Source organism: Python bivittatus, unplaced genomic scaffold, assembly GCF_059951505.1.
Source record: "Python bivittatus isolate LINGU-HERP-01145 unplaced genomic scaffold, Pbiv_v1 ctg000700_np1212, whole genome shotgun sequence".
In the NCBI taxonomy this organism is placed as follows: domain Eukaryota; kingdom Metazoa; phylum Chordata; class Lepidosauria; order Squamata; family Pythonidae; genus Python; species Python bivittatus.
In genome coordinates, this window is record NW_028277098.1 from 59,261,213 (window position 1) to 59,287,639 (window position 26,427).

Sequence of the window (26,427 nt, forward strand, 5' to 3'; positions counted from 1 at the left end):
ATTTAAGTTTCTTCTTAAATTAATGAATGCCCCCTTTCTCAGTTTTTTGTTGTTTCCATTCTTTATTTTTGGTATGTTGCCTTGCCTTTTGGGCTTTCCAGCTTTTCTTCTTTATTATCTAATATTTGGTTTTTTCCCCCCCATGCTTGCTTCTATCTCTGCTGTTAACAACTGCTTTACGTAATTAGCTGAGTCAGCAGCTGGGATCCCTGTCCTCTGCTGAGCAGTTCACTCAATCCCATCCTTATTTTCCACCAGGTTCAGAGATAATAAGATCATCAATGGCTACTGGACTTGAAAGCTATATATAACTACCAGTATCCAAGACATTGTTCCTCTAAATCAGGGTTCCTCAACCTTGGCAATTTGAAGATGTGTGGACTTCAACTCCCAGAATTCCCCAGCCAGCATGGCTGGCTGGGGAATTCTGGGAGTTGAAGTCCACACATCTTCAAGTCGCCAAGATTGAGGAGCCCTGTTCTAAATAAAAGATACTAGGGAACACAAGAGGGATACTAATGTAATTACTGTATATCCTTGTGAGCTTCTTCACAAATCTTGGGGCAAAATTGTAAGTCTTTGGTCTTATTTAGCAGGGCTCTTTTTATATACTTATGTTAGCTAATGGGTGATGTGGATTGTGAGATGACATCGTGGCCCATGTGCTAGATTACCTGCAAGTGGCACCGTTCACATGACCCTGTCATAATCCTCATCATGGGATGCTGACACGGGCTATCACTTAGGGGCATTACTGGACCCAGGGTTCTAATTTACTCATGAAGTAGATTAAGCCCCCAGTGGGATGGACCATTATTGAGTGCTTCTCCCTGTGCTTTGTCCCAGTTTCCTGCTGCTGAAGCTGCAACGTTTTGTACAAATGGGAAACTTCTATCTGCAAGCAGTGAGTGGCTTTGCAGTTGCGTTTTGCTGTGTCCTGTTGTATGGATAATGTGTGGCTATTTGTAGCGATGCCACACTTTCATTGCCTTGCAGTTCCTGCTATACTAGTGTGACAGGCTGAGTTCATCACTGAATAAGCACTGAGGTACAGAGCCTTAACATTAGGAGCAGGCAGAAAAAATGCTTGAAATGTAGTTTCTTTTACCTTTTTTGAGGAGGGAGATTTGTATAACAACATAACTCTGTGGGACAGGGTGATGCATCCTAGTTTTTCCACCAATAGCTGAGCAATAATTAGCTCAGACATCTCTGTGCTAACTTGTTGATCAATAAGTAGAAATTATGATTGGCTACCAGTTTTTTGCTCGTACTGCGAACTTGAAGAATTAAACATGGTCATAGGTTATGAGGTCCATAGGATCCTCATAATTTAAAGAATCAGATCTTCAAGCCTGGTTCATTTCAACTGTAAGATCACAAGATTTCAGCTGGTTGTCTGGAAATGCTCCAGGGCTTTATTATAGCCCGGAATTCATCCTTAAACTGACATACTACTTAACATTGATATGATGCTTTCAAAGAGTCCTCACAATCAATCATGCCAATCAGTGTTTCCTAAACTAGTGCCTCCTGGTCCATATTTTAGATTATACTTGATTGAACAGCTCTAGAGAGAAACAGGATAAGGAAGGCTTCAGTAAGGCAATTAGCTTTAATCAGCTTACTCCAAGAAAAGTACCTATAGGCTTTTAGCCACAGCTTGGTCACTTCATCTGAAATATGATATTCAGATTCATTCATTCATTCATTCATTCATAATGGGGTGAGGTAGCTTATAAATTAAATCAATCAATATAATATTGCAAAACACCAAAGTCTGACTGCAAGCCTCTAGATACTTCCCTGGAAGCAGGATAATTAAATCCAGTAGGACTTACTTTTGAGTAAACATATATGGAATTATTAACCTAAATCACCCTTATGCTGTTTTTCTTAAGGTTGTAGTTGGTTAATTATTGATAGTTCTGACAGTTGCTTCTCCATTCTGACCCTTATATTAACTTCCATGGGATTTGGGCATATCTATAAGAATTTTAAAAAAGGGGGAAATAGAAAACCATATGCTAAATAACCAACCTAAAATAAAGCAGTTTTCAATACTTGTTTCCACTTCTTGCTATTTTGAAAGTGCAAGGAATGGTAAGTACTAGTATGTCAATTTCATATACCATACAGAAAGTACAGTACAGAAAAGTTATATTGGAATGTGGATGAAGGAAAATTCTCAGCTTGAAACCAGATGGCAGTTAAAAACTCCTGGATGCCATGCCAACAGCACCATCTTGTGCTCTTAATCCATAACCACAATTTGCTTAAAGTGTATAAACCCATGCTAATTTCAGGATTTCCTGAGAAAAAAATATTCAGTTCCAGCATCAGTAAAGACAGCAACTCTTTCCAAATAGTTTCACATTGCAGATCTGCTTGTCCCTCCCACCCTATCACAGGCTTGCAATTTTTTCCCCGTCTCCTCATCTGATGAAGTAGCAGGAAGGGATTTTTCTTGTTAACATGTCTTCTTATTTATACATACACCTGCCTATTACCTTTATGTAAACTAACATATGCAGCATGGAGGATTTGTGAAACTGAAGCATGGGCACAAAGGAAAACTTGATGCTATAAATGCTAACAAAGTAAGAGTTACTCTTCAGGGGAGATGGGTAGCATACAAATTTATTTAATTAATTAATTAGAGACCACAAACAAGGTCCAAAAGCAGGTATTTTTTGGTTTTTTTTATGAAGAACAAACATATGCCAAGTGGATTAGCATCATGCATAAACTGACAATGGTGAAGACTCAGGGGATTTATGTATGTAAAGATGCCTTGTTTAAGGCACCACCCTAGTATACCATAGGGTGTACCTGGTGTACCCTTGAAGTTATTATATTTGCCATTTTTTTATTATGCAGTAACCCAAGAAAGCATATTTTCAGTGCAAATGTCCTGATTGTGGAATTCCCTTCCTGTCCAGTTATGATGGGAACCAAGTTGAAGTATCTTTTAGTGTCTACACAAATATGTCTGTCTGCCTGGATTTTTGACTTAGTTTACATTATTGTTTCATTTTATGTACTTCTTTTGTTGTTATAATGGTCCTATTTTAGAGTTTTAACTATTTTAATTTTGAATGATTTTATTGGTTTGTTTTATTGTACCCTGATTTATCTTTCAGCAAAACCAGGCTAAAAAGTTATAAATCAATAAAGTGATAAAAAGTGGATAGAAATCTTGAAATTGGAAGAGCACTTAAGTTAACAAAGGTCAAATATCCTGACAAGATAGTCCAATCCTCTATGAATTTCTACAGTTGCTTTTTAAACCCATCTAAATTGGTGGGCATCGCCATATCTGATGACAGTAAAGTCCACAGTTTAATTATGCATTGTGTGAAGAAATACCTTATCAGTTCTGAATTTCTGCACATTTAGTTTTAATGGGTATTCAAATTAATGTCTTGTATCTAGATTTAAGTTTTAAAACTTCTCTTTATGTAGTTTCCATACATGCATGATTTTCTATGCCTCAATCTTATTTCAATTTATCCACTTTCATTTCAAGCTCAAAATTCCCAGGTGATGTAGTCTTTTTTTATGGAAAAGCTGCTTCAGCACCCTAATCATTTTGTCTGCCCCCATCTTTTTACCAGCACTGTAAACAGTACTTTCAATACAGTACCATCATAGTTCTATAAAAGAGTAATTCTATATTGGCTGCTGATTTGTAATTCCCTTCCTAATGATTTCAAACATGGAATTTGACTTTTTAAAATAGAAGCTGCAAACTGTGTTGACATTTTCATTGAGCTATTTACAATGACCCCAAGCTCCCTTTTCTGATTGGTCACTACAAGTTCAGATTCCATTAAAGTATACATGATGCCTAGATTTGTGAGCACATGTATGTGTGCGCACAAATAAGTATTCATTTGTACTTGATTGCATTGAACTGCACTTGCCATTTTAAAGCGCATTCACTCAATTTAGAAAGATCCTTTTGCAGCTTTTTATCATAGTGTTAGATAAGGTTTATGGTTCAGGAATACAGGTGTGGTGAGGGAAGCTGGACACACTTGTGCTCATTCACCTACTTCACAATCAGACACCCCACCCTCCGTCTTTACCCTCTTCTTCCCTGAGGAGGGCCTTGTCAATTGTTGGCTTCCTGCTACTCCACCAATTATAAGTCAAACACTGGGAGGGAAACACAAGCATTTCGCTCAATAATGTAGCTATTAATATTAATATAAATAGTGTAGCTATCAATAGTGTAGCTATAGTGTAGACAGAGAGAGGAAAATCCTAAGGCTCCTTCTCCCTGAAGGCTCATTGCAGATTATTGGTTTCCTCCTACTATTAACAGTGAGCTGAGTCAGGCTGATCAGTTGGTGGTCCTGGAAAATGGGAAGGGGAGCTCCCAAGATCACCAACTGATCAGATTGCATTTTGGAGGTGACTGAGCATAGATTTACCATGTTTGTTTATTTGTTGGATTTAAAATGAGGATCTTCACTCATTTTATCTCTACAGCAACCACCCTGTGAGATTGGGCTGAGAGAGTGATTAGTTCAAAATCATCAAGTTTCCATGACTGTGGCTGGACTTGAATCAGGGTTTCCCCAGTCCAGGCCCAACTTTTAAACCACTACACCAGTTACAAGTATAAAGGACCCTTTTTCCTTATATAATGTTTTAAATTATTTTCAAATTCACATTGCCACTAACTAAAATGAGGAGACAAAGAGATGTACAGCAATAGGATGTGGTTAATGGAACTGGATATGATACAGTTAACCTAAATCTTTGAAGCAAAATCTAATCTTCCCTTCTCCTTAGGTTTGACATAATGTTGAAATATTTTCCAGCTGAAAAAAACTGAAAGCAGAACAGAATATTTGCATGGCTTTTTTCATTACGCGAAGTCTGTAGTTTGACAAGTGTCAACAAAGGGGAGTAGAAGTACAGTATTTCAAAGCAAAAGATGCACAAAAGATGCTAGCAAAAGATGCTTGCTGTACTTGGAACATTCTTTACTCAGGTTTCCACAGTAAAGGAGGTTGTCTTACACCTTTTCTCAGACCAAAATGAGCTCATTTTTCAAGTACTATTTTTTCCTAAAATAGCATAATTTAGGGATAACAATATGGTTCTTTTCAGGATTTATTACAAATAATACCATCTTTCTCTTCCACATTATTTTTGTGACAAGCAAAGAAAACTGAAATCATTGGAAAAAAAGATGTTTACAAAAGGTACCATTTTCCTCAAACTACTTGGGACATTATCATTCAGCGCTAGGAAGCCCTGTAAAAATTTTTTACAATGTTAGTGGTATTAATGCATTAGTGAGCTCCTCCTATTCCAAAACAGGCAAATAATATATCAACTGATATTAAATAAATAAATTTAATGATTTTTTTTCCTCTGTTCCAGTCCATTACTTTAAACATTTATTTATAAAACAGTAGTAACATTTCAGAATCAGAGCATAGTGCATTTTTCTTTTCCTTTTTCTTAAAGTAACTTTTTTTAACAACAAAAAGTATGATTAATTCTCATATAAGGATTCCCCCCCCCCCGCCAAATTCTCAAACTGAAAGATTGTCTCCACTCCAGTTAGGATCTACACACAATATGCATGTCATCCATTTATATTTTGCCCTTGTGATTTGTAATACAACAGTATATACTCAAAATATATACTTTCTTATGGTGCATGCTAGCCTAGTGGTATGGGAAGAGAACATATACAAATCTTTGACCTAGGTTTCAACGTTTAGCTTCACAGATTACATCATTTTTATGACTTGTACAAGGAGGAATCACAAAGACAGTTTTTAATCCTGAGGAAAACAAGTGGTTCAAGGCTTTCTGAGCAAATATATTCACATTCAGTTCCCATGCCATACCTTGAAAATCAGTCATACACACTGCACAATACATGTAAATAATTACATTATATATCTGCAGAAACACCTCATAACATAGCATTCTAAAATGGAATACTTACAGTGGACCAAAAAACCCCCAAATCACTTTCAATAAGTTATTCACTTCTTTCTCTCATTTTTTTAAAAAAATACTTTCTGATATGAATTACAGGTGCAACGTATCTTTTAGTACATTCCTCGTATCAAAAGATATTCTAGTACAAATTCACACATTCAGTGTTGTTTATGACAATTGAGGTGACTGAAGATACCCATTGAACAAGGTTGCATTAGATTATTGCATAACACCAACCAATTCTAAACTTCTGTTATTCTGTGTAATTTAACTTACTTTCACAGGCAGAAGGCACAAGACCCCAAGGATGTCATGCACTGTACACAGGCACTAAACAGATTCATCCAATCTGCCATACATGTTGTTGCAAATATGGCACAGTAGCTATTTGACAGAGGTTCACAATATTCCCTCTCTAGCTCAAGAGTATACAAACACAGCGTCTCAGAGGGCCTACAGTGGATTTGGAGAATGACCACAATCCTTCCATGGACATTTCATATAAATGTATAGCAGAATTTTTATGAGACATGCTTTTAAATACCTGAATCTGTTAGTACAGGATAGTGGAACCTAGAGATCCTGGCACTGAAAGCCTGGAGTGCCATCTGGTTTTATGGTTCCAACAAATTCCTTCTCAGTAAGTCATTTGCGTGTGTGCATGTGTGTGCATGCACACACACACAATCAAATACATATATTTCCTTACACAGTAATGAATTTCAAATTGTGCAACTGATATCATGGTGCAAAAATCAAAAACTAAAATCAAATTGGGTTTGGTGCCACAAGGCTGAATATGCGCCTTCCTATATGACTAAAACTGCTAGTCATTACAAGTACAAGCCCCTAAACTCCTTCCTCACTTAATGGAAAGAGGAAGAAGTAGTCTTACTGTACAGAATAATTTAAATATTTTTTAGAAGATGGGGTAGTTGCAAATTGGTGTGCAGACCTTAAGAAAGAAAAATATACTAAAATGAGAAATAACAATGAGGTACAGATAGGAAGAGGATGTTTATATACTGCCAAGAGATGCCTATAATATGTGTGCAGGCTTCTGCAAACTGCTTGCTGTACTCATACTGGATGAGAATTGGGGGGTTTGTTATCCCTGCACAACCTGAAGACCTCACATTGAGGAAGGTTGCACAACTGCCACAATGTTCTAAAGAACGATTCCTCCACAGAGGAAAGTTGCACCTTATCTAAAATCTGTTGCTCAAAGTCTCTGAAGTTCTAAGTGTATCCCATTCATTGCTTTCTCAGTTACCAAAGATTCCAAAACTACACATACAGTATTTCACATAAGGCCACATAAAATCATGGGCTTCCTAGCCTTATATATTCTGGATTAAAACTGAAGTAAATTAGAAAAGAAATAAATGGAGCAAATGGCAACCTTGCACTTTACACAAGATCCTTTGGCACAAAAGGCTTAAATATTTTCACAACACAGATATCTTAATGCAATATGGTCACTTGGCATTATCCAAACCCACAGAACTGAAAATGTTCCAGTTACATGGGTCATCGAGCCCTCTCCTGAATTGTGCTATTGGCAAAATTCAGCAGGTATCCTTTAGTTAAAATGATAGGCTTTCCTCTCTAATCTCCCCTCCATTGCACGTAATGGGTTTGTGACTGCTACATGAAATATGCATGCAACCACCACACAAGCATGTATTAGATTTTGTTTACAGTAGGATTAGTGACAACTGATGTTGCAATGTCCTTTCCTAGCTGATAGCATTTGGCTAACTTCCAAGATGATGATGATTTCATTATTTGGAGGCTATGGAACTCTCATGCTGCATTTGTGTACTGATCTACTGATATCTCTCTCTCCATCCATCTCTAAAAGGCCAGAGATAGATATTTAGATGAGTATGCATGTGGTAGAGATGCAGAACAGGAGAGTGTACAACCTCCAAAGAATGAAATAACAACAACAACAACGAAATAGGTAGGTAAAAATGCCAAATCCAGTCTAAATATCTGGCTGACTGTGCAACCAACCATAATAATAATTGGCACCTGTGATTACACAGTTGTGTATAGTAATAATCCATCCCTAAAAAGTTTTTTTTTCAAAAACTTGGCTTTCTGATCATACTGTTCCTTCTTGAATCGAAGTATCCACTCTCTTTATTAAGTGCAAACACATCATTGCTATTAAGAAACAAAAGAATTGCAAGAGTTGCAATGACTAAAAGTTCAGTGAAAAACTGCTTTGACTGTGCAAAAAGTGTACTAAAAAGCTACAAACACCACATTCTAGGGTACAGAACACACTGGTTTGTCTGAAATGTATTTGCTGTTGGAATATTCTTTGCTAAATGATTCAGAATTTTATGAACTATCCATTCGAGAAAGGGGTTCTTTAAAATGTTAAAACATTTTGTTTTAACAAAAGTTAAAAGTTGATGTATGCCAAGTTAGACTAGCAGTTCTTCTAAGAGCAAATCCACACAGTATCCTTGTCTTGGTGCAAGGATGGTGTCAGCCCAATAAGACAGACCAGACTAAGAAACCAGCGCCATATAGGTCAGGATTACTTCTATTTTAATAGCTATAACAACAGAATCTTGCAAGTCTGAATGTGCTTCCCCTTCCCTCACTTTATCTTTATGTGAATTAAGGAGGGGCTTGTCTGAGATCTTTTATCAAGTTATTTTCTTGGCCAGGGCTCAAGCCCCTCTTATCTGACCATTGCCTTTGGTCAGCTCTTCCTCCTTTCCTTCAAGGCCATTCCCTATGCCCTCACTAATCATTCCCAGACAGTGTCAGCTCAAGGGTATATGGCACCCCAAGATGACACTGACTGATGGCACATCCCACCAATATAAAGATTTGCGTTTTCAGAATGATTGGGACAGAAGGGCAACGCTGGTGTCTCCTAAGCTTTGGCGCCCTGGGCCAGTGCCTTTTTGGCCTTAGGCTAAACCCATCCCTGATTCCATAGAACATGTCCATATGCTACTACCTGGATCTCATTGTCCACCTGAAGGTGAGGCAACCTGAAGATGGCTTTAGTTGCTCCATCCTGAAAGTGGTGTTTTCTCTCTTATCATGCCTCTGGATGCTATGTGCAAGTTATATAGGGTGCATGATGCACATGACATCTTAGAAGTGCAACTGAAAGGATTCGTCACTTATACTTCTGTACCCTGCCTGGCAAAGAATTCTGTTTCCAGTGGGTGTTGGTCTCAGGAGCCCTGGCTTCTCACATAATGTTATTTGGGTAGTTTATAGCTCCTATACAATCTCTACAACAAAACACCTTTCTGAAACCTAGTTCTTCAACAGCATTGATTCAGTAGCTGCACAATCTGGGCAACCACTAGATGGCAGCCAGGTGATACAAAAACTCTTTACTACCGTCATCTAGTGGTTGATAGGTTGAACCATCCTCCCATAATTTCAAGAAATAATAAAAAAAAAAGAGTTCAATCAGTCAAGAGTGTGATGAGAAACAGAAAAGAAAAAAAAATGCAGTACATGGAGTAATCAGAGTATTGTGCATGCCAACTGGAGGAGGTTTTTCATGTGATGAAGTTGGTCAGGGCTGGAATATCAGCCAAGAGAACCATCAATCACAGCCCTTCGAATGAACTGCTGTACATCAGCAGCTCAGCACCGAACTGTTCTGTGTGCAGTATAAAGGGATGCTGTGGGGACAGCAAGATTTAAGGCAATATGATTTCCTGCTGGCTTTGGTACAAGAGAAGAAAGGGCAAAACAGCTGTGTGGATGTAGCCTAGGTCTCACCTGCTCTGATTTATACTGGGTCTCCAGTCTTACTATCTGTTACAAGATATATTTAGTTGGAAATAGTGATGATGAAACCTGGGTCTTGATGCATGTGTCCTTTGTGTTTTACTACTGAGCTATGACTGCTCTACTTTAAACCCCTTCAATAATCATAGTAAGTGGAATTAGACTTAAAGTATACATTCATCTATGTATCTCCACAGCCCTAAATTCAGAAACAAATTAACAGGACTCTAAATCATACAAGTTGGAAGTTCAAGAGGAACAATATAGACTAACAAGCTTAATATAAATCAAATAATATCATTTGATGCTTCTCAAATACAAAAACACTACCCAGCCTTACTCTCATCAGACCAATCACTTCTTCCATTGAGAAGCAGAAAAGAATGAAAAGTAAAATCTAGTTCAAATTAGCAAAACAATTTGCCCATTCTCTTGGATGACTGGTGACAGTAAAAGCCTTTGAAATGCCCCCAGGTGCTCATACATTTCTACTCCTGCATGGCCATTAAGCTGTCAAGGACTGATGCCAAAAAGATTCAGGAAAGCAGAGGAGAGGCCTAACCCAAAATTTAGGCTAAAAACTATCAAGTTCTAACAAAGTGCAAGTCATTGATTAAGGCTGTTGTATTCCACTTAGGTTTAAAATATTAAAAAGGTTCTATGAATGTTGTTATAGTCTCTTCCACTCTCAAAGGATTAAAAATCACCATCCATCACTACACAGGGTCAGCTAGTGACATCCCCCAGCCCTCTACAGAGCATATTGAGTGTTCCTGTCCAATATAAAAAAGAGCTCCAGTATGAAGCACACCTGAAGAAAACATTATTCCCACTGGCCTGGTGATAACAAATCAAAAGGTGGCGACAGGTACAGTTGATCTTAAGCTATTCACTGGTCAAATGAATGCCAAGCCTTGATTAACACTGCTTGTCAAACAGGGCACTCTGCTGCCTGGATGTCCATACCAAAATCATATTGTTATGAAAATATTCTAACTGGCTTTGTGGGGCTAGAGTATGAAGGGCACAGGGCACCTGAGAGATCTGCAGGAATCAGATTGACCACATTAATCATGTAATCATGGAAGATGAGGCCGGATTGTTCAATTTTGGCAAATCAAGGCAGAGGAGATTTCACGAACTGTGGACAAACCTTTGTGCTAAGGATTCTCCCATTCCCTCCAGTACACAAACCATCTCTGATTCAGGATGCATTTCTTATTAACCTCATAAGTCTTTGAGGAAGTCTAAAGAGATAAGTCAAATGAAGAATTTTCACAAATAAACAATATCAAATTCCTAATCTGCCTAGAGGGCTTCACAACATATCAGTGTCTTCCATGCTGAAGCTGCTTCTGCGACTGCTAGCCTTGGAAGCTTCTGGGGACACAGTGGAAAACAAGGGGTCAGAAGCCACAGGAAGCATAGTATCCTCCATTAGCATCAAGTCTAGCTCCTTCTTGGACAAGGAGGGGAAAGAGACATTTTGGCTGGGGTCCAGTGGGTCATGAAAGCCTCTACAACTGTCATCAAAGCTCAGGCTATGGGTAAAGTCCAGCTGATGATAAGGGGACTGTGGAGGAGGAGCAAAGTGAGGCTGGTGCTGAGCTTCCTGTTCAGCATGGAGTTGTGGCTGTTGTAAGATCTCTGTTGTCCCCTCCTCTCCAGAGGTTTCTTGCTTCACCACCTGCTGAGCTAGTTCAGCCATGTTCATGCCAGAGGGTGAAATGGTTGGTAACCCATGGACTCGAGCCTGCATCTCCAGCTCCTTGAGGACAAAGCACCAAGATAAAGAATTCTTACAAAAGAAAAGCATAAGATATATAAGCACAGCCACCACCGCCCCTGCTCTAATCAACCATGAATAGACAACAATGTGCAACAAATAACAACTGTATGATACATGCTTGGGGGCCTTCCACATTGGACAGGTATAGTATGCTCAATAAACAGCAGTCTTTGAATCCAGAGGGCAAAGTTTATACATGTAAAACCTTGTATACAGCTACATTATCTTTTCCAATTTTTTTTTCATTTTTTTCAATCTAAGAAAATATTGAAAAGAATTGATGTAAAGGGTCCAAGGCTCAGTCTGTCAGCAGGATAGCTCTCCAAAACCAGAATGGAACAAAACCAAATTTAGACTGCCAGATCTAGCTTAGGGTTGTGGAGAAAAAAAATCCAGAAAAAAAATTCCTCAGTGTATCCCTATGGAAGAGGCAGTTGGGCAGCAATCAAGTATTTTGCCAACTTATACATTTTTAAGTCCCCCTCCCTCCTGATTACATGAACCAGGGTAAAGGTGCTGTTCAGGGGCTGGAAAAAAATTCAGAAACCATGCTCTGTATGTTCTCCTTACCTGGTTTCATTTTGTATTTGAGTTTATAAAGGCTTTAATAGTTTTAAATGTTTTCCTGCACCAAGTAGAGCACAGCGTTGATAGGCAACTTTCTAAATTCAGAAGCCATTAACTCACTTCCCAACTAGCTAGACCAATGTTTCTCAACCTTGGCAACTTTAAGAGGTATGGACCTCAACTCCCAGAATTCCCCAGCCAACATGGCTGGCTGGGGAATTCTGAAAGTTGAAGTCCACATCTCTTAAAGTTGCCAAGGTTGAGAAACACTGAGCTAGACAGTCACAGGTGAAAGCACCAAAAGGGGAGTGGCTGATTTTTTTTTCAGTCATTTTTTTGGTGTTTTCCTAAGTTTTGAATGTGGGATGGGACCTCTGAATGACAAATTGTCCCATTTCCAGTCAAAACAGAAGCAGTCATACTTTTCAGCAGCAAAATCAGGAGCTGGGGAGCTGCAAATAGGCCATGGGAACCACATGTAGCCCAGAGAAGTTCAGGGTGGAAAAAGAGATCGAAAATGAAACATTTCCATAAACAAGGGCATGTCTTTCCAAAATTGACAAGCAATCTTAGCTGTTTCTGCTCCTTGGATGCCCCATCACCACGTAAGAGCAATGTTGGATTGAAAAAGAACACATGGTATGATTTTCAGGCAATCACTGAATTCCATCAGGGGTCACACAGAAATGACTATCACTATAAGAATTGGCTTTGCAGCTGTGTTATGAATCTCTTTTATGCTTTTTCCTGGCATGACAACATGAATCAAGACTTTCAAATAGAAGAATTCAGCTAAACTATTTTTAATGAGGTAATTTTAAAAAAGGCAGTTTCTACAAGCACATAAAAATACCTTAGGCAGTACAAGAACAAGACATGGGGTTTACCTGTATACGAAGCCAAAGCTGCTTGTTGGCCATTTCCAGACGCCGAGAATGATTCTCAAGATCTCGTGATCTCTGCAAGTCTTTCTGCATCCTCCTGATATAATCAACAGAGGCTTTCAGGATTGTCCCTTTGTTCCAGCGCACATCTCTGGAATAAAGCAAAGGAAAAGACTGTTACCCTTCCAAAAGATTACTTCTAGATTCAGAAACGTTTTTGCTCATAATCTGTTTAATCTTGAAAGGGTTTTTGGTTTTTTTTGTTTCTAAATTTTTGGCCCGACTATAGATTACAAATGTTTAACATGGAATATAAATGGAGCAAATGCTCCTCAGAAGAAAAAAAATATTATTTGAAAAAAATTAAAACAAGATATTATTTGCTTACAAGAGACTCATACCAGGAAAAAAGATATAAAATATTTGACCTATAAAACTTTGAGTGAAGAATTTATCTCAGTGGATATTAAGAAGAGAAATGGAGTTGTTTTGTATATTAATCCTCAGCTAAACCCAGAACTTGTATTAACTGATGAACACGGTAGATTTGTTGGAGTAGAATTTACATTATATGGGGTTAAAACCATGGTCTTAGAAGTTTATGCTCCAAATGAAGATAAAATGACTTTATAAACAATTTATGGAGAGATTAATGGACTTTTCTTATGGGGGATTGGAATGGAGTGGTTTCCCCCTAACTGGACAGGATTTCTGAGAAAAATATTAAAATTACTCAAGGTAAATTACCAAAAGTTTTCTTTGATTTGATGGGCAATTTAGAGCTAGTTGATGTATGGAGACAGAAGAATGGTAGTTCAAGACAGTACAACTATTTTTCAAAAAGACAGAGAACTTTTTCAATAATAGATAATGATTTGGATTTCAAGATACTTGTCTACCAAAATTTCTAAGGTAGAGATTTTACCAAAGACTTTCTCAGACCATAATCCTATGAGTTTGGTTTATGACAGAAAATTTAACTCTTTCAAATGGAGATTAAATGAAGTGTTGTTACAGAAAGATGAAATTGTTGAGGACTGCAAAAAGAAATTAAAACAATTTTTTGAAAACAATTTAAATAAAGGTACTGACATGAGAATGGTTTGGGATGCAAGCAAAGCCTTTATTAGGGGTTATCTGATACAATATAACTCTGAACTTAAGAAGAAGAGGCAAGAGAAAATACAAAATATTTTGGATGAGATTAAAGGAAAAGTAGAATTAAAGAATTCCCCTGGGAATACAAATATCTCCCAACAAATTAAGATTTTACAGCAACAGTCATCTATGTTAACAATAAGAGAAATGAAAATAAAATTGAACTATGCAAAGCAAAGAAATTTTGAATTTGTGAATAAACCAGGGAAATGGTTGGTTTACAGACTGAAAAGAAAAAGAAAAGAGAATGATATTGAAACTACAAGAGGGAGACACTGTATTAACGGATAACATGGCCATACAAAAAACATTTTATCAATACTACTCTAGTATGTATAAAGGACATGACATTCCGTTGGAGAAAATATATGAATATCTGAGAAAACAAAATTTACCAAGGATTACAGAAGAACAAAGACAAATTATGAATGGACCTATAATGATAAGGGAAGAGTGAACCAGGGAAGGTACCTGGGCCAGGTGGATTACTGAGTTTGTATTATAAATGCTTTGAAAATGATTTTTTCCAACCGTTACAAAATTCGATGAATTCTATTTTACAGGGTGGAAACATACAAGAAACTTGGAAAGAGGCTAATATAACATTAATACCTAAAGAAGGACAAAACTTGACTTTAGCAAGGAATTACAGACCAATATCATTGTTGAATAATGACTATAAATTATTTACAATGATTTTAGCTGAAAGACTGAAAATAATTTTGTGAGAATTGATTCATGAGGATCAGTGTGGGTTTTTACCTAAAAGACAGTTGAAAGACAATGTTAGAACTGTGTTGGATAATTTGGAATATTTGGAACAACATAATGAAAAACAAACCGCATTACTCTTTTTAGATGCAGAGAAGGCTTTTGATAATTTGAACTGGACTTTCTTGTTTGAGGTTTTGGAAGATATGAATTTTGGAGATAATTTTATAAAATGGGTGGATTTATATTTCACAGACAGCACAAATATTTGTTAATGGATATTTACCTAAACCATGTGAGATACAAAAAGGAACAAGACAAGATTGCCCACTGTCTCCTCTTTTGTTTATTTTAGTTCTTGAAATAGTGAATTGAAATATAAGACAAGATTAGAGGATCGTAGGCGTAAAGATGAAAAAACAGTCATACAAGTTAAGAGCTTTTGCAGATGACTTGGTTTTGGTAGACCCCTTAAAGGAAATTGAAGTTTTAATGAATAAATTAAAAGAATTTGGGACCTTAGCAGGTTTCAAGATTAATAAATGGAAGACAAAGATGTTAACAAAAAACATGAAGATACAAGATCAAACAAAATTGATAAATAAAATGGGTTTTAAGACTAAGAAGAAGATAGAATACTTGGGTATAACTATGACAAATATGAATTGTTATTTCATAATAACTACATTAAGACATGGAATGAAGTTAAAAAAGATATGTTAAGATGGGACAAACTATAATTGTCACTGTTGGATAGAATCTCTGTGATTAAGATGAATGTTTTACATAGAATGTTATTTTTGTTTCAGACAATACTTGTTTTGACAACTGATGTACCATTTAAACAATGGCAGAAGAATATATCTAAATTTCTATGACAAGGGAAAAAAACCCAAGTCAAATATAAGGTATTGCAAAAGAAAGAGGAGGATTGGTTCTACTAGATTTAAAATTATACTTTGCTGCCTATTGTATAGTTTGGGTGAAAGAGTGGGTGCTGTTATGAAATAGAAGGCTATTGGAGTTAGAAGGACATGATTTGAGACTTGGATGGCATGGATATCTATGGTATGACAAAGCTAAGGTTAATGTAGACTTCAAAAATCATTATGTCAGGCACCCTTAGAGTATGGAATAAATATAAATTTAGGTTCTGCCCAAAAATATCTTTGTGGCTTTCAACATAAGAAGCATTTTATAGATGAGAAATGATCAGTAAACATAAACGGTTAATTTAGAGTGATGTACTAGAATTCTTTCAAGGGGATTATAAAATAAAATCAAAAGAAGATTTGACAATAGAAGGATATACTGTACTTGTCAATGGTTTTCTTATGTATAATTATCAGAAAGGTTTAAAGTGGATAAAAGATTTTCTGGTTTTGAACAAAGTAAGACTGAGTTTTGATGAACATGTTATTGCTAAAACATAAATTTTTGGTGAAATATGAGACAGCAGAAGAACAAGTGAAAGGATGTTCGATAAAATGGGCTAAAAATTTTGGCTATAATATACAAATGGATCAGTGGAAAAGTACTTGGTTGAAAGGACTGGAATTTACATTATGCTCTAGTCTTAAAGAGAATTTTTATAAAACGATGTATCATTGGTATTTGTCACCAGAGAAATTGTTGAGAATATATAAAGGTATTTCAAATTTTTGCTGGAAATGTGAACAACATGAAGGGACATTCTATCATGTTTGGTGGACATGTAAAAAAGCCAAAAAAAATTGGATACAAATACATGCATAATTCAGAAGATTTTAAAGGTTAAAGTACAACGGAAATCAGAGACTTTTCTTTTGGGACTAATGGACAGGCAACTAGAAAAAATTCGTGGAATTTTATTTATATATATGACAACTGCAGAGAGACTATTATATGCTCAAAAGTGGAAAGGCTCGGCACTCCCCACAATGGAGGACTGGTCGGTGAGGATGATGGAACTTGCAAAGATGGCTAAATTAATGTCCTGAATGAGAAAAAGGACAATAACTACATTTATGACCCCTTATAGACTTTTTGCATGAAACAGAAAAAAATGCACATGACTTGTGGCTTTGATGATTAGAAAAAAAATGGATAATAGAAAAAAGTTAGCTTTTTTTGTAATCATAGAGTAAGAGATAATTTTGTAATTATGCATATATTTGCTAGAGAAAAAATCGGAAAATTCTTCTTTCTATTTCTTTTCATTCTTCCTCACTGCACTTTTGCTTTTGATTTTTTCTTCCTTTTTTTCTTTGTTCTCTCTATTTGGTATTAGTTGGTGTTAGTTTTTATATTCTTTTTAAAACTTAATAAAATTTATTTAAAAAAATAATCTTGAAAGTTTTCAAGCAAATGGAGAGAGCAGCCAACAATTTGAGACAATATATAAAATTCATTATACTTTTTAAGGCCAAATGACTTGACTTCTCTGGGTCAGATAGAGAATTTTGCCTCCCCCCCCGAAAAAAAATTGCTGGACTTTTAAGCTGCTTTACCAGCTTGGGTGGGTGAAGCAATCTCTCAGAAAACAAAATAAGATTGGTACCAAAAAAGATGTATCCAACTATGATGGAACACTGTAGATTTATTTATTAAACAAATTTATATGGCCGCCCAACTCACACACAGTGATTCCAGGCAGCTTACAGAATTAAACCCAAATAGAAAAAAATAATAAACCCCCTACCCCCCGGCAGCAACAAACACATTCAAATTAACCCTTTGACTGGCTTCCTATCAGCCTGGGGTCCCCAGGCCGACTGACAAAACCACCTCATTAGGGCCTTTCAGAAAAGTATCAAGGTGGGGACCAGTCTTATCTCTGGGGGAATATTCCATAGGGAGGGAGCCATCAGGAACCAATAAAACAATGTCCTAGCACTAACTTCCATAGAATAAATTAACCTGCGCCAATAGCCAGCCATATTGCATGCTTATGAGTGCTTATGTGAGTCACAGAACATTTTTTTTCTCCATCAGTGGACACTGCAGGGATACAGCAGTTATGGCTGGCATGACGCACACAAGGCACCTAGATAGCACCTGTGGAAGTTAAATAAAAAATATTTTTAAAACACTGTAAAATTGCCTGTTCTGGCAGGAGATTTTGTAAAATGTGGCAGTCTTGCAAGATTTCAGCCATGTTTAAAATGCTTCCATATTCACTCATTCATTTGCAATCACCTGCAATTTATAAGCTATATTATTTTTCTACTACAACAATGTCTTTGGAATCACAGTTCCAAATCTGGTACATGCATTTTATACATATTTTAAAAACCTAACAATAATAATTGCAACCACCTACTAAAGCTTGCTGGTCTGTTTTTTAAAAATCAGTCAAAAGTCCTGACAGGTTAACAAATCCCATTCAGAACAGCACAGAAGTTTCAAAGATTATAGTTCACATTTTGGGTATAATATTACACTGAAGAAATTAAATAAAGCTGTTCCATACAGCTGATGTATGACAGGACTAATGTGTGTGAAGGACTAACGTTCCTTTTATCTAAACCTCATATGAGGTGTCATCTTGATCACATGCTGTTTTTGACAAGCCATCTTGTTGAAATCTGAATGTAGCCTGTTGTGTTAGTTTGTTTATAAAGCTTTCCATAGCAAAGAGCTCTGGTGTGTGAAGTATGAAGAACTCCTCACTCAGCCAATGGCTATTTAAGGGAGTGCTACACTGCAGCTCCTTTCTGGTGCTATTCTTACACGGCCTTGCACCGCTTGGTGTTCTCTTGGCAATTACGGCATTGTTACTCAGAACTCATTCTAGCTACACTCAGTGCAAATACAGGCTTATACCTGAAAAGCCTTTCTCACTACAAAATGAAGAAAATTCAAAACACAGGGTGAGCAGGCATAAGGGAAAAACAGCTAAGTCTAAACCATATCCATTGTTTCCCTCTTTTGCATTTGGTTTCTCTCCAACCCCCCGCTACAGTTACTCCGTACAGAAGCCTACTGGAGTAAAACAGCTTTAGAAACAGGGTAGGTTTCACCCCCACCCCCACCTCCAGAAGAAAGAGTACCTATAAGGTATAAGGTCAGCCTTCCCATGTATACTAACCCCCAGGCATATTGACAGGAAAGATGAAAAAACAGTTAAGATGGAGGCCAAGACAATGTGATTAAAGCATGCAATGCACATTTAAAAAGGCAGGGCTTTTTTTTTTTTTTTGCAAGGTCAGTCACCATCTTGACTTTTTGACTCCCCTGTGGAACCCCCTGCCAACCCCTCTTCCCTCCCCTCCTCTGCTTTCAGGGATTGACAGATACTATATTTAGTCTCCAGGAACAGTAAATTGCTATTTACAATATATTTTACTCTTAAAACAATTAACAATAATTAAAGCTGTAAAACAGGCATATATTTTTCTGGAAGTTTTAAATAACCCTCTATTTCAAATGGGACCAAAGTAAGCTACTGTGGTTTAAGTTACATTCATGTCATTATGCACAGTTTCCTTTGATTTGGAGAATTTTCCATTTGAAATTTAAAGAAGTTTGGTGTGTTTGTGGTTTTTAAAGGCAGAAATAAAATATAGTTTTCAACACAGTAGACACAGGAACATAATCTCCCATCCAACTTTTATTCTGGTTGTCTCTTTCTCAATTTGGACTTTTCTGTCTCTCTAAGAGGCAATGGGAAAACATGAACCATTTACTAGAACTTACAGATCACTAGCTTTTGGAATCAGCATCCCTAATTCCTTAATGCGATCATTAATGTTGAATCTTCGTCTTCTTTCAACTTAGAGCAGAAAGAGAAAAAAAATCCCGTGTGAGATATCGAGAATTTTAAAAAACATACCAACTTTGTTAAACAAAAAACAAGTATAAAGATGATGAAATAAATAACTGGCTGTTTCTTATTTTAAAGAAGTTATAAAATATTTGAGCAATGGACAACCAATGACAGAAGGGAGAACAACTCTGTTTGAGGGGCCTGACCTATACTGATGAATTTCCTTAGACCTCCTTTTGCATTATCCCAATACAGGAACAACAGCAAATCCATCTGGATGCTCACACAGCTCGGCAGTTCCAGTACAACCTATCATTTCTGTCCCTTGTTGGGGAGGTCTCATTTGGCTATTATAATCCACATATTGCTTGTCTTCCATTTAGATTACTGCAATGCACTTTCTGTGAGGATGCAAAGCAATATAGAAATTGCAATTCGTCCAGATCATGGTGGCTAGGCTTATGTCAAGTCCCTCCTGATGGAAGCATGAAACACCTGTTCTGGCTAAGTAATACAGTTTCCATTAGGCTTCCTAATTAAAATCAAGTTGCTTGTTAGTACATATAAATTCCTAGATATCTACAAATTCTCCCTGGAACTACAAACTTCAACTAAAAAATTATTGTGTGTCCTCACCAGAAAGGGGGCCAACCTGGAACTTACCAGGAACAAAGCATTCTTGATAGAAGACCCCACTCCCTTCCAACAATTTAATCTGCCTCCTTTCTGCCTTGATTCAAGAAGTATTTAAAAACGAATATGCACACTCTAGTCTGTCCTTCATCTCTATTTTTAATTTTAATCAAATCAGAATAAATTACAATATGCAAAACTTCAGTCTAAAGAAAATATGTTTGCATAGGAATGATTAATTGATTGTCTGATTGAATTTATAAGGCCACCCAACTGAAACAATGTGAGTCTGGGTGATGTACAGCAAAAACAAACAATAAAACAAAAAATAAACTACAAAACATTTAAAAACGTACCCAATATATACAATATAAAATAATACATGTATATATGATGTTTTATGATAGATATCATCCCAAAAGAGGCATTTTCTGTATATTCTAATATAGGATTCTCTTTTAAAATGATTCATGTAGTTTTAAAAACTTTGCATTAAGAATAATTTACATGCAGAGATAAAAATGTAAGTATATGCTTTCAACATATGCAGAAATAACTGGCCATTTAATCATAAAAGGATACAAAGTAAAATTATTATTTACAAACAACTTAGATTTTTGATACTACATTTAAATATAATGCAAGCTTCTAAGTGACGCTAGTATTATGCTCCTCAAGACATGTTTAACAGCAAGGATCAATTCAGTTTTTTCACTAGCTCTCTAATAAAAGTCATGCTTAAGTGAGGTCATTTCCACAGTGTTGATCTTCCAACAGCATAGCATTAAAACTCAGTACTATAAAACCTACACGCTACTTAGTCAGGCTCTGCAGTATGTCTGCAAATATGAGTTAAAGAACTAGAGATGGTACAAACACCTTGTACCAACTGATTTCTAGTTATCTATCCTGAATTCTCTGTTCAATTACATGTTTAAAAATGAAATGTTTGCTAACAAAAGACTTAATTGCCTCTTTTAAATAATCAAAATGTTTCATGTGTTAGTCTAATTAAAGAGGCAACAAACGAAATCTTAAAAAGAAGCAGGCAGCATATTAAGATCATTTGTGCAATAGAACTATAATACTCATTGGTTCCCATTTTCATTAGGGTACATCCTATGTGCTTGTCTGGGTGCACATGAACAGATAAGAGGAGGTCTGAATGTTTGCATGTGTAGGTGTAACGGGCATGTATCAATGTATGTGTGCGTGTGTCTCTAAATGTATCATGCATTTTGGTATCACAGGGGAGAGAAAGAGAAAAGTGGGGGGAGGCCAAGCATTAGCAAAAGAAATGGAAGTGCCTTGGGGTGTGGAGTGCATCTTTCTGGAGCTCTGTGTAAAATAGTGTATCTGCAGCCTGACTGGAATGGGTATGCTAATTGCTCTCACTTCTGCTCTGCTGGTAAATTTGTAAATGCCAAATATTACAAAACCATCATAATAAACAGCCAGGGATTCCTCCTCCAAATAAAAACCAAGTAGGATTTTTGCTGCAAAAAATTACCTGCTGGTAATATAATAAGGAATCACAGCAGAAGCTAAGTCACTTCCCCACACGCAATCAGAAAAGAAGGGAAGGGTTCTTCATTTAATCCAAGAGCAGCAGTATACTACAGGGTGTTGTTGTTGTTGTTTTTTCCATATTTTTTAATTATATTATCCCCAAACAAGAGGATGGTTTTTATATGTTTTATATGTAACTGCATTTTTTCCTGATCAAGGCAGCACTATTACATGAATTCATGCATTACATGAAAATAGCCCTCCCTGCCCCTGAAGGAGAAAAAATCCAAGAAGGACATTTTAAGAAAAAATCTATGAACCAGTCAGATGGTGAAGCAATCAAATGATAAAAATATTTATACGAAAACATGATCATGCACAGGGTAAAAACACAAGAGGCCCAGAGGAAAGCAAATCAGCTGTATGTGCATTGAATGGCCATTAAGTGTAGCTGATCTCTTTACATTCTCTGCATCAGAATAACTAAACGAAGAACAGTCATGCTTGCGCATGAAAACACTGTTTCTGAATCACTGCCCACAAATCAGACCCCGGAGGGCTAATGAGATACAGCAGAATGCATTTCAGCCACATGATTTTAACCAGTCACCACTTACTTAGATTGTGATTGTCCTTCTTCTGGCGCTCCTTAGCCAAGGCACGGCTCTCGGCATCTAGAGATAACACAACAAGCTGTCATGAAAACAGTGGGCCAACCAGAACAAAGTTTCATTTTATACACATATGCATGCACGTGTATAAATAGATTCACTGCTGACCTACAGTCTGAGGCAAAGCGAGGACTAAAAATCGCCCTGGCCATTTGGGCATATACCCACTGGCTATACAACCTGCCATGTTACCTGTAAGCTCTCTCTTTTGGGTAAGATCAGCAGGGCAGGAGCTGCTAGTAATGCCCACCACAGAAGGAGTCATCTGAAGGTCACTGTTATAGACATTCATATGGCTGCTGGATAGGGGCAACTGGAAAACGAAGGGAGACAAATACACATTTATTTTAACACAGAAAATGGAGGATAAGAAAGTACCAGCCAATGGAGGAGTTGATTCATTCTCTTTCTCTCTCGTTCTCTCTCTCTGATTTTTATTGAAACATTTAAAAAGGAAGATAAAAACTAATACAAACTAATATAAAGTAAGGAAGAAAAAAGAAAAAGCAAGCAAAGAGAAAGCAAAAAATGCAAGAGAAGGAAAAAAAAGTTAAAAGAAAAAAGATACAAAGAAGTGACTTCCAATATTCTTTATAGCAGTTATAAATACAATTATATTTAATCTCTCTCTCTAAAGTTACATCATAATACTCTTCCTTCTATAATCTATCCTATCTAATCACCAAAGCCATAAATCACAAATTCATTTTCCCCCCATTTTTACGCAAAAAGTCCATAAGAGGTTGAGGAGCTGATTCTCTACAAGAATATTCTATGGCTTGCAGAACTTCCCCATTCTTCCTAGCCATGTATCTCCCATTCATTATATGCAAGTGGCTCAAGTATTTACACTTGTGCCATCTAACAATGTTAGATCTTGCCACATGAAAATAGGTTTTACTATTTTAAAATGTTTGCATGAATAAGTATTTCCATTAGTTTCCTACAAAACAGTGACTCCAAATTGTTCATCTGGAAAAAAAACAAAAGGCAGATGCAACCACTTTATCTCAGTTACTTGATTGGTCTCCCATGACCGCTTCCTTGTCTAGAAGCCAGAGGTTTTAAAAAAAACAACAGAAACAGAGATACTCACAGTATTGGGCATATGAATTTCTGGATTAAGACACCCCACAGTGGTTGTCAGTTGCATGATATCTTCAATGACATCATCTATCTGAAATAGGGACAAAAAGGCTGTCAGTTATAGCCCTTTTTAAAATGCATTTTGATTTAAAAAAAAAAAGCATATACATTAACAGACATGGGAAACATGACAGTGTTTGACTGTTTGATTTGACTTTGAAGATGCTTGTCTCCAATTGACTCTGGACTGCTCACAGCATAAAAAACAAAACAAATATAATAAAAAAATAGAGCATATAATGTAACAAGATGGCAGATCTGGTCAACAACAACCAACATATCATATACCCAACAAGGGGCTCCAACCATCCTAGCTCAAAGCCTGGGAGAAGAGCCAGATTTTTCAGGTCCCCCAGAACACCATCACAGTGGGAAACCACCCAGATCTTAGAGGAAACCTCATTCCAGACAGCAAGCAACACAACAGAGGAGGCATGCTTCTGGAATCCTGACAGATGGCACCGCTTAATCAAAGGAACTTGGAATACACCAACCCTGGTGGATTAAACTGGCTGGGCCAACACTACAGAAGATAGCAGTCCCTTAAGTAAGCAGGCCCTATACCATGTAGGGCTTTATATATCATAAGCAGTATCATGAATTGCACCTGGAAGCAACCAGAGCAGCTTGTGAAGCAGGGGTATCACAAAGGCATATGAGGCATGCCTATCACTTACCTGCTCCACTGCAGGCTGAACAGTGGAAGTTTCCAAGTGGTTTTCAAGGGCAGTCCCATGTAGAGTGCATTGCAGTAATCAAACCATGTGATGACTAAGGCATGAGAAATTGTCTGAACAGCCTCCAGATCCAGGAAGGGGCACAACTGGTGCACAAAATGGAGCTGCACAAAGCCCTTTTGGCCACAACTGTCTCTGCTCATGAAGCAGGAACTGTGAGTCCAAGAGGGCCCTCAGATTGCATACACTCTTAAATGGGGAACTGCCACTCCATTCGGGAGTATAGATGGAAAATCCCTGGATCCATGGGACAGGACACGGACAGCCTCACTTGGCCAGCCTGGGGTATAATTGGGTATCATCGGCATATTGATGATACCAAATCCCAAACAGGTAGATGACTTCATCCAGCGGCTTCATGAAAATATTAAATAGGAGGAGACACAGCACTGAACCCTGTGCACCCCACAAAAAAGAGGCCTAAGGAATGAGCTCTCTCCCTCTGCCAACACTGACTGGAGCTGGCCACAAAGGAAGGAAGAGAACCACCGTAAAATGGTGCCCCTGATTCCTAACTTCCAGAGCCATCCCAGAAGGATACTGTGGTTGACGGTATGAAAAGCCACTGACAGATCAAGGAACACAAGGATGAATGTACCACCTCCATCCCAGCTCTGTCACAGGTCATTTACAAGTGCGACCAAGGTTGTCTTTTACTACATCCCAGTCTGAAACCTGACTGAAATGGGTCTAGATGGGTCCTCCAGAGTTCTCAACAACTGACTAAAAAGGGAAGTTGGAGACAATAGTTACAGTCATGTGAAAAAGAAAGTACACACTCTTTGAGTTCTATGGTTTTATGTATCAGGACATAATAAAAATCATCTGGTCCTTAGCAGTTCTCAAAAGTAGATAAATACAACCTCAGATGAACAACAACACATGACACATTACACCATGTCATCATTTATTTTACAAAAAGAAAGCCAAAATGGAGAAGCCATGTGTGAAAAACTAAGTAAACCCTTACTGCTTCCATAGGTATGAAGAAGCTAAGTAGCAGCCAGGTGCTGCTAATCCAATGCCCTTGGTCAATTGATCATCAGCAACTGTGACTACCTCTATAAAAGCTGAAGTTTTAGGAGTTTGCTGGTCTTGAGTGTTGAGGATTGTGTTAACACAATGCCAAAGAGTAAAGACATCAGCAATGATCTTAGAAAAGCAATTGTTGCTGCCCATCAATCTGGGAAGGGTTATAAGGCCATTTCCAAGCAATTTAAAGTCCATCATTCTACAGTGAGGAAGATTATTCACAAGTGGAAAACATTCAAGACAGTTGCCAATCTTCCCAGGAGTGGACATCCCAGCAAATTCACCCCAAGGTCAGACTCTGCAATGCTCAGAGAAATTGCAAAAAATCCAAGAGTTACATCTCAGACTCTACAGGCCTCAGTTAGCATGTTAAATGTTAAAGTTCATGACAGTACAATTAGAAAAAGACTGAACAAGCATGGTTTGTTTGGAAGGGTTGCCAGGAGAAAGCCTCTTCTCTCTAAAAAGAACATGGCAGCACAGCTTAGGTTTGCCAAGTTGCATCTGAACAAATCACAAGACTTCTGGAACACTGTCCTTTGGACAGACAAGACCAAAGTGGAGATGTTTGGCCATAATGCACAGCGCCACATTTGGCGAAAACCAAACACAGCATATCAGCACAAACATCTCATACCAACCGTCAAGCACAGTGGTGGAGGGGTGATGATTTGGGCTTGTTTTGCAGCTGCAGGACCTGGGCACCTTGCAATCATTGAGTCAGCCATGCACTCCTCTGTATACCAAAGTATTCTAGAGTCAAATGTGAGGCCATCTGTTCGACAGCTAAAGCTTGGCCGACATTGGGTCATGCAACAGGACAATGATCCCAAGCACACCAGCAAATCTACAACGGAATGGCTGAAAAAGAAAAGAATCAAGGTGTTGCAATGGTCCAGTCAAAGTCCAGACCTCAACCTGACTGAAATGCTGTGGCGGGACCTCAAGAGAGCTGTGGATAAACAAATGCTCGCAAACCTCAATGAACTGAAGCAATATTGTAAAAAAGAGTGGGCCAAAATTCCTCCACAATGATGTGAAAGACTGATACTCATACAGAAAATGATTACTTCAAGTTATTGCTGCTAAA

General features: G+C 37.5%; 1 protein-coding gene across 1 annotated transcript in view; it reads right to left on the reverse strand.

The window, feature by feature from the left end:
* Nucleotides 1-4,867: 4,867 nt before the first annotated feature.
* Nucleotides 4,868-26,427, reverse strand: part of TFEB (transcription factor EB) — an 84,506-nt gene continuing 62,946 nt past the window's right edge. The window contains exons 5-10 of the mRNA XM_007431189.4: nt 23,519-23,599; nt 22,615-22,735; nt 22,369-22,425; nt 19,540-19,615; nt 12,997-13,144; nt 4,868-11,521 (exon numbers count right to left, since the gene is read on the reverse strand). Coding sequence (XP_007431251.1) covers nt 11,072-11,521; nt 12,997-13,144; nt 19,540-19,615; nt 22,369-22,425; nt 22,615-22,735; nt 23,519-23,599 — 933 coding nt within the window. The 3' untranslated portion in view covers nt 4,868-11,071. The remainder of the gene's footprint in view (nt 11,522-12,996; nt 13,145-19,539; nt 19,616-22,368; nt 22,426-22,614; nt 22,736-23,518; nt 23,600-26,427) is intronic.